Below are 9,530 nucleotides of genomic sequence, written 5' to 3' on the forward strand. Positions count from 1 at the left end.
TCACTAAAGATGTGAGAGTTAACTTCCGGCGGTGACGCTGCCTCATCTCCATCCACATCTGACGACAGCAATTGGCCCTTTGGATCGTTCTTGCTCTTGTTACTAACTTTGAAGTTGTTTTTGAATGACTAGAGGTTGTCTAGATGGTCATTGTCGGGGATGTAGTGACTCTTGCCGCCCTGAAGATCCACCTTCTTCCCTATCTTCTGAAGACATTTCACCAGTACTTTTGGATCGATGGAGCCCACCATGAGTGAAGGCAGCAATACCCTATATTCCATTGAGGGCTTTCTTCACCCGCTTCATGTAGGCATCGCAGTATATGGAGACCTAAATCTAATCTAATATAACGTAAATCTAAATCTAGCGTAAATAAACGTAAATCTAACTAAAAATAAACCTAAATCTAATCTAATTTAACTTAAATAAACCTAAATCTAATTTAACGTAAGTCTACATCTAACCTAATCTTTAACGTCTTTTAGGATAGTTTCCTACGACGTTATAACTCTCTTCTTCTTGTGTGTGTGCACGTGTGTGGATGTGTGTGCCAATAAAAAGAGATAAATGGTATAACCTTTCTATCACCCATGCCAAGTATGATAGATTGGTTATGCCATTTCCCTCTTGAATAATAGGTCTTGAGTTCAACTCCTCGTCGGCTAGATCTTTAGGTCTTTTAATTTTAATTAGTTTCCTACGACGTTAAATTAGTTTCTCTCTCTTTCTCTCTCAATGTGCGTGCGTTTTTTTGTTTATGCATGTTTTCTCTCTCTTTTCCTCTCTCAATGTGTGTGTTTTTTGTTTATGCATGTTCTCTCTCTCTTTTCCTCTCTCAATGTGTGCGTTTTTTGTTTATGCATGCTCTCTCTCTCTTTTCCTCTCTCAATGTGTGTGTGCATTCTTTGTTTATGTATGTGTGTGTGCGTTTTTGTTTATGTTTGTACTATTTCTCTCTCTCTCTCTCTCTCTCTCTCTCTCTCTCTCTCTCTCTCAAAAACACTATGTGTGTGTGTGTGTGTGTGTGTGTGTGTGTGAGAGAGAGAGAGAGAGGGAGAGAGAAAGAGGGGAAGGGAACATGAGAGTGAGGAAAGGGAAGGAGCATACCTGGCTCTCCTTCCTCTCCTCATGTGTGTGTGTGTGTGTGTGTGTGTGTGGAGAAGAAAGAGAGAGAGAGAGAGGGAGAGCGTTACCTGCTCCTTGCTTGAGGACGCCGAAAAACTCAGATCTGAGATCTGAGTTTTTGGGCGCTCTCTGTTATTTTTTTAGCCCAGCCGGCGTCGCTATGAGCGTCGCAAATTTACTTGTAAATTTGCGACGCTCATAGCGACTCCGGGAAAAAAAAATTTGAGCGTCGCTGTGTGAGCGTCGCTAATATGAATAGCCTCTTGTAGTGTTTTTACTCACACTAAGCATCCAATTTTCCTAGTGTTTTTGTCCTCTGGACACAACCTTTGAATTTTGGAACCTTAGCATTTTGGAAGTCTTAATGGGTTGAGCCTTGGGGTCTTTTAATCCCATTGTTGCACATTGCTCTTTTGCAGATGGCCCCCCGTTTGGATCCCTATTTTCCCTCCTTTGGATCCCTAATGTAGCCTCTGCCAGCTTAACCAATATTCTAGCTTTTTCTCCCCTGACGCTTTCCCATATTAAATGATCAGTTTAACATGAGAAAATCATTTAGGAGAATTAGATATTAGTTATTATGACAAATCCTAAGGGTGGCATTAGGATAGGCAAGACTCGAGTAAGAGGAATGTCGTAAATGAATGAATAAAATAGAGAGGAAGCCAGTATGTGCCATTAACTTTGGTCAATGCAAACAATTATAATCATGTTAAAACAATATGCAAAGCTACCTTGGATCATACATTAAACAAGAAATTGTGGCCATTCTTCAATCATATGGGTGGAATGAAAATGCACCCATCCCCAATTTAAATCACCATGTCGTGTTTGACACATGAAATTGACAAGACAAACACTAGGATCTGGCCTCTTTGTAGAAATCTTGATAGGTGCCACCCCTGATCAAAAAATCTGGTGGCTTGAGGAGAGGAGTGGATATAGTGCTTTGGACACCCTCCTCTAGCATAGCATTGAGCATGGAAATTAGCATGGAAATTCATCTTCTCCTCTCCATCTCTTGTGTGATCATGGATGTGACCCAATCACAGAGAAAATACCTTGTCTCTTCTACAAATGACCAAGAAAGCGCCAAAAAGGTTTCACAGGCTTGGGGTAGAAGCAAGTGATGTGTTTTATCCTTAAGTAGGTGATGTGGGAGGGGAAGGGCTAGGTAAAGAGAGGAGGCATAAGAGGAGCCATTGGTCGCAAAGAAGAGGATGGATTGTGAAAGCTTAGGTTGGCATAGGCTAGCGGGTTTTGATTTGAAAAAGCCACGTCAAAGGCCCACTAAGTGAATATCAACCTATGTAGATCATTGTCGCTACTAGAGTTGCAATCATCAGCAAGCCTTGTTCTCTGCAGTTTACCCCCTTCTACCCCTAGTTACATTCCAAGTTACATTTTCCTTTATGTTCATGTTCATCCCTTTAATAAGTGCTCCTTTGTTTGCTTGCTTGTGTAGTCTACTATCCTTCCCAATAATGATGATATTGAGCCCTACACCGAGGTCATGGGTTGGAGTTTATTTGCCACTTGATCTCCGCTTCTTGAGATCAAGGCTTGTTGGATAGATCTATTGTGTCTCTTTGGATTGTTGTAATTTGTTTAAAACTCTCTCTCTCTCTCTCCATAGTTAGACTCCTCCAATCGATCTTTGAGGTTCTCTTGGATTGTTTCTCTCTCTCTCTCTCTCTCTCTCTCTCTCTCTCTCTCTCTCTCTCGGGAAATGGGTAGTGAGTTAGACACTATCTCCGAGAGATCTACCCCAATTAGGGCGTTCAAAAATCTCTTCTGGTTTGCCACGTGGCAACGAGTGGAATATTCATTGGACACTTCAATCAAAGAAATTTGGTTCTTTTTCTTTGATTGAGCCGTAATCGAGAATGAAGAATCGGGGACAATGCTGGAGTCCGAATCGTAGTTACAATCCTGGAATGAAACAAGTGCCCTAATTTCTTTGGGGCCTTTAAAAGAGATGTTGCAGAGCAAGGGAGCAGGACATAAAAGCTTCACCAAGGCCTCTTTTCTTCGATTTACTGCAACTTCTCTGCATAGTACCCCTGAGATCATCAATGGCCAGCGGCTCAAGTACAGCCGTAACCAATCAGACGCTGATGCCAGCAGAGCAACGTCCTAGCATGGCTCTGATTCCAACCTCTACACCCAGCACACTCAACTCGGCGAGCGCGAACTCGCCTTCGTCGACCGCTCCCGCAGCAGAGGAGGCTTGGCCTTTTGTGACCAGGGCGATGATGGTGGCGGTGATGGGCAGCCAGGCGCCCGCGACTGCCGCTTCCACCCTCCTGACTGTCTTCCGCCCCTTGGTAGACGGTTGGGCCACCACTCGCAAAGAGAGCAAGCGCTGGAAAGGGATGGCTGAAGCCTACTTAGTCGAGCATCACAAGCACAAAACGGAGCTCGCCCACCAGCACGACACCCTCCATGCCCAAATGCAGGCCCTACAACTCAGCCTTGCCGAGAGCGAAGCTCAACTGCGCGAGCTCGAGTCCCACCATTCCACCCTTCGCTCCTCTGCATCATCCTTAGAGAAGAAGCTCGCGGAGGCCGAGGTCGCCGCCCTCGCCGCCAAGCAGGCCCATGCCCTGGAGGCCGAGGAGAGAAAGAAGCAGGTGGAATCCATGTCCAAGAGCGCACAGGCGGCCAAGCCCGCCTATGAGAAGCTCTCTCAAGAGGCTTATTGGAAGGCCAGAGCTCAAGATATGGCAATCGGCAGCCTCCAGAATAAGGTATAAACTCATGCAGGCTCATGCGGAAAAAAAAGGAAAGAGAAAAAGGCATGTTATAGAAGCATATAGGCTATATTGTGCTGCAAGGGACGTGCGCATCATGCGTGAAGTGGAAATCCTCATTTCTAACGGCCACGTTGCATGTTGTTGACCACAGGTGAAAGAGAATGAAGCGGCTAAAGCAAAGTTAGAGGAGCAGCTCGGTTCTAGAACGGCCAAGAACGCTTCCCTTGAGGAGGCTCTGGCACAAAAAAATCAAGAAGTTACTACCTTGCAAACACAAGTTGCAGAGCTTAATACCCGTAACCAAGCCCTTGAGCGCCAAGTACTCATATACCAGAGGATGCCCACTAGAAGATATTGACAATCCTTATGCTCACGATGTACATGAATCACTAATTAAAAACGGGTAGAAGCTTGTAGGTACATTTGATTAATGGGATCTCGATGGTTGTTTGATTAGACGTTGTAATTATAATATGTATCTATACTATATATTAAGGAGACTGGTTTTTCAGTGCCACGTGTCAAAGTTTGTTGCATTCGGTGAGTTTCGGTTTATATGAGTAAGGGGGAGAGGGAGAAAGAGAGAGGCAGCCGAAGGCGGCCGGCCGTACTAGTGGCCTTTAAAAGCAACAACAGCACACGTGTGTGTGTGTGTGTGTGTGTGTGTGTGTGTGTGTGTGTGTGTGTGTGTGTGGCACGCACCAAAATTCGGGAAAAATCATTTTACCAAACATACAAAATTCCTTTCCTTGAATTTGCCAAGAGCAAACTTTAAAAAAATAGGTTTCTGTGTTAGGTTCTTACACTATTTTGTCTATTTTGGGTGGAATTTCTCCTTTGTCCCTTGCCCCTCAACAGGCATTTTTTAACTTGAAAACGGCACGATATTAAGCTGAGACACGCCTTTAGAGTTCTTGTTGGAGATACAATGTGGGATAACATGTTATCGCTTGAACCTGCTAACCGGTAGGAGTCAGACATTGGATGCCTTGTTGATTCAAATTCAACGATTATCCTTCATAGTAATCGTTTATATGATGGCAAATCCTAATGATGGTAAAAAAATTGATTCAATGGATGACAATGCCATGGGAACCATAGGTTCTTGCATGAAACTGTGCCCCTTGCATACCAATGTTGAAGGTGCTAGTACTATTCGACATATGGAGGCTGAAACTGAGAAGGAAGATGTGATTTTGGGGGACAATGTGGATATTAATAGACAAATGCAAAAGGATACTGTGATGGAAGTTGGGAGAGATAACTTGGTGTCTACTACGTGCCAGTCAAAGAGAGAGGATGTGACTGGAGGGAGTCCTATGCTATTGGAAACACTGGTTAAATTGCAGAAAGAAAAAAAAAGGAAGTTGAAAGGTATGTTTACAGTTTTGTTTATTAATGTTAGAGGATGTGTTCAAACATTCATGAGCCTCTCTCAATCCTCTTCTTGTTCAGAACCACCAAAAAAGCAGTGTCCTCCAGCTTTAAGCAGCGAGGTATATGAAGAGGCATCTGCCAATGCTGTTGTGAAGAAGTGGGAGGAAAAAGTGCCTACAAAACCAGAGTTAGAAAAAGACTCTAACCCTAGATATTTTTGTATTTTGCCCATGATTGGCTCTACCCTTTTTGAATTTTTCATTTTGCGACTCTGTATCAAAGTTGTTGCCTTAAATACTATGATTACTTTGAGCCAATGATTACGAGTTTGCTTTTTTGCCTCTAATTAGTGTCTATCTTGTTATTGGTGTTTGTATGTTTAGAAGCTGCCTCTGTGAATCTCGATGTGGATCGAGTAATTGAAATGGTAGGAAAGTGTGGAGTTGAAGATAAAATGGAAGAATGTAATGCCGATACTAGTGCCAACCAATCTAATCATGATTAGTAAGTGAAAGTTGATGATGTGGAAGATATTGGTGCCAGTATTGGTGGCAGCCAATGTAATGTTGACCATGACCCAGAAGTCAATGATGTGGAAGACTATGGTTCTGATACTGGTGGCAGTCCATGTACTGATAACCAACAAGTTGATGATGAAGTGGATTCAGAGTTTCAGAGAGAGCATTATCGGATACACCCATGGGAGAATCCAAAAAGGTCCCTTTTCAAGTACCATCCACGGCACTAATTATAGACATAAATGGTGTCCTGCTAACATCTGTATGTGACAAGTTTTACCAGCCAGTGCCCTACTGGAACTAGCTTAATGTTGTGCAGTTGAGCAAAGGATTTTATGCAGGACTTAAAAAGGATGGGCCAGCATTCGTGGAATGGTGCCTCAGTACTATGATGGGTACATATGGACTTGTTGTCAATTGCCAAAGGCTAAAAGAATACTGAGTGTCTACTTTCCAAAACTTTGGAAGCAGTTCACTGCTATCCTTGCATAGGATTCTTGCACACTAGAGCAAGACTTTGGAGGACAAGGGGGTAAACCTGTGTTCTACAAGAACTTGCAGACATTTTGGAAGGGTAGGGAGTGGGTCACTCCTCAAAACACAGTGATGGTAGATGACTCAGATTACAAGCTGTTATTTAACACTCCTGGCACGTCATGCCTAGTGAAGAAAATGGAAGATCAAACTGCCTTGGAGATAGGGTTATATCTTTCTGGAATGATGTGAGCTTGGCTAGAGGGGTGGTTTTCTACTTTTAATCGACCACAATTTGCTTGCACGAACAAATTGCCAAGACAATTTGATAATGAGGATAGAGACATGACTCGTAAACGACAAGAGAAGTATCAGAATTTTCCAATTTAAGTGCCATGTGGAAGTGAAAAGACATTGTAACTCTGATTTGTGACGAAACATACTTATGTACCCCCCCTTTATAGTGTATGCCATAATTCATGCCACATGGCAGTGAAAAAACATTGTAATGACTTTGTTTTGTAATGGAGCAGTCTGTTTTTCCATACTTCATGCCACATGGTAGTAAAAAACATTGTAATTACTTTTCTTTGTGATGGAACATTGTGTTTATTGATGGAACATATTTATGTATCCCCTCATAGTTTATGTATTTTGTTATGGAATCGGAGGAATTATACCTTTTTGTACTTTTGTGGCATCTAGGTAGTAACCATGTATAGATCTGCTGAATTTATTTTTCTTTAAAGGAAAGAAACATCTCTATACCACTGTGTACAAGAGAGCCTGGAGAGGCTGAAAATATATTGTGTCTTCAAGGGTGTACCATACTGAAAAACAAGTGGATCATAACATCTACGCTACTATGTCTACCTCCTCAAGGTGGTGTATGGGATGAGTGCAAAATAAACCACTGGGATGTCCAGTAGTTCCACTAGATCTTGCCTCTAAAAAAACTAAAAAACATAGATGATCTGGCCCATCATCTGATAAAAGCATGCCTACACTCCCCAACTTCCCTCAAGGATCCCGATAGCAACTCCCATTGACTACATAATGTATGTATCTTATCAACCCAAATGTCGGTGAGAATTTCCACTCTAGTCGGTCATTGTGTACCCAGGACGTAGCGGCAGCGAGTGCGACATACGTTCCAAAGGGTAATGCTGACCACAGTGTTGAAAATCTCATCCCAATACCGAGGCATATCCTGTATGCTAAGAGTCCCCCTCTTGTAGCCTGTAGCTATGAGCATAAAGATTGGATTTGATCCATCTCCTTCAAAGAACAAGTGAATCCCCGGTAAATGCATCAACCAAGAAACTCCTCCCCAGGTCTGCTAAATTTCTGTTGGGGTGTGTGAGGTAGTGGTGTGGTGTCACTATACTTTCAACATTCGCTTACTTCCTACCTCTACTATATGAAATGATATTTAGTATTGGGCATATATATTCGTGTACAAAGATAGTAATATAGACACCCGGGAAGGTCACCTAAAAAAAAAGTAATATATCACGTGAGTTCAATAGAAGGGTATTTAAAGTTCTTGAAACTTATAGAAATATATATACAGAAAGACATTATTTTTTCAAATTTGAAAAAAACTTACAGATTTTAAAAGAAATGGGTACATTATAATCCTAATAAAATTCACACATAAGGGGTTTTACAAACATGGCTTGAATGCACGTGATATGGTAGTTTTACACATAGTGAACCCCCGAGTGTAGACATCATTGAGAAACTTCAAGAGAGATCACTTTTTGGGTCTTTTATGAACAACAAAGTAAATCAATGAACCAGTACATAAAGTGAGGGAAATCTATGTGCAAAGTTAAAAGAGCAGTTGAATTAAGGTCATTAAAGTTATAAATCATATGGAGTGCTATTATAAATAGCTTCATATGCTTCTAAGGACATCAAGAATGTTCTCCCAGGTCGAGCTTTTTCCATTGGGATCTTCAGGGCTCTTACAAGGTGGAATTGCAAGCTAGCTTCAGGCTTACTTTGTAATAGCTTGAACTCGTAGGGATTTTGTTTTGCTTGTTCATACCAAAGTCCCTTGACAATAAATGAACCGGCATGGCAAACATTCCCCCATGCATCTATTATCAAGGTTTCAGTCCTTTGCTTCTCACTTCTGCATTTCAAGACAAAAAGATCTGCATCGTGGTGGACTTCATATGCAAAATTGTCACTTTCATCATCAGGTTCGACATCTTTAGTAGGTTCAAGGGTAGTGTGCTCCTACTTCAAAACATGTGCATTACTAGAACCTCCTCCACTGGCCTTGCAGACAAGCAGTACAAAAGCATGAGAATTGCTTGCACCTAAGAGCTTTTCCATCTGTTAAGGAGTACCCAGAGACACAATGTAACCCACAAACTACATCCATAGACTTGCAATCCTAATGGTTTCTCATGTCCACATCACATTCCTTCACCTCCCAAAACACCCTTGTCATTGGTTGTACTTTGGAAGCATATGTGGCGATAGCCCCATCAGACATAGTCTCTCTCAAAAAGATAACTACATCTGCTGCACATTGCAATTTTCTACAGTCTGGCTTCAGCTGCTCATGAGTCGAATGTCTCTTGATAACTGCACCTATGCCATTGTGCTCACCCTTCCCATGACCTGAACCCAAAAAATTCCAAGTCATTTTTAGACCTGTGAGAGTCCCATATCGGGTAACAAAGTAGAATGGTCTTTTTTCTTTGAACTACGAGGCAGCACCATCTGACCACACCCAATGCTCCTTCAGCAATACACCAATATCCTTTAACCAACCATGATGGAGCATGAAGCAATGTTGAACAAAAAGGGTGTCACGAGTTTTATTATCAAAAATATAGAAGTGATAATACTTGTGGACACTCCCTGCCATTTTCAAATACGTAATGTGAACAAAGATTGTAACCTAGCAAGAGAACTAGTGCATTTGTTGAATCTCGTTTTGTTCCTTGAAGGTGTAGTTCTCAGCAAAGTCCACAATTGGCACTAGCACATCATTGGAGAAGTGATGTAGACACTCCTTGAATTGTTCAGCTTGCCATCTGTAGACCCAATTGTGCTTTATAAACTTTCTCAAATGATCCCTAAACAAATCAAGAAGTTTTTTGCTTGACATCTCTTTACGACACTTGACTTTTCTTTTCATTTTCTTGCCAATTTTAGGTTGACATGTTTGAATATCTTCACATTTACATGTACACCATGTGAATCCTCCACTGGACATATCAGAAGCTTTTTTGTAGGTCCACATGATTGGCAGTCCCCC

General features: G+C 41.9%; 1 protein-coding gene across 1 annotated transcript; it reads left to right on the plus strand.

Annotated features, from left to right (window-relative positions):
• Window positions 1-3,129: 3,129 nt before the first annotated feature.
• On the plus strand, window positions 3,130-4,412 carry LOC147430122 (uncharacterized). The gene is made up of 2 exons (XM_086495454.1): window positions 3,130-3,875; window positions 4,033-4,412. Exons 1-2 carry the CDS (start codon window positions 3,201-3,203, stop codon window positions 4,237-4,239), a joined length of 882 nt encoding a protein of 293 aa, XP_086351580.1. The 5' UTR covers window positions 3,130-3,200; the 3' UTR covers window positions 4,240-4,412.
• The last annotated feature ends 5,118 nt before the right edge of the window (window positions 4,413-9,530 follow it).

This window comes from Adiantum capillus-veneris, chromosome 22 (assembly GCF_014529385.1).
Source record: "Adiantum capillus-veneris isolate H3 chromosome 22, ASM1452938v2, whole genome shotgun sequence".
NCBI classification, from domain to species: Eukaryota; Viridiplantae; Streptophyta; class Polypodiopsida; order Polypodiales; family Pteridaceae; genus Adiantum; species Adiantum capillus-veneris.

What these genes read in the sequence shown, in the direction of transcription:
- LOC147430122 (XM_086495454.1), top strand. Translation starts at nt 3,201, where the DNA reads ATGGCCAGCGGCTCAAGTACAGCCGTAACCAATCAGACGCTGATGCCA. An exon ending in TCGGCAGCCTCCAGAATAAG is followed by an intron (nt 3,876 to 4,032) that starts GTATAAACTCAT and finishes TGTTGACCACAG; the next exon opens with GTGAAAGAGAATGAAGCGGC.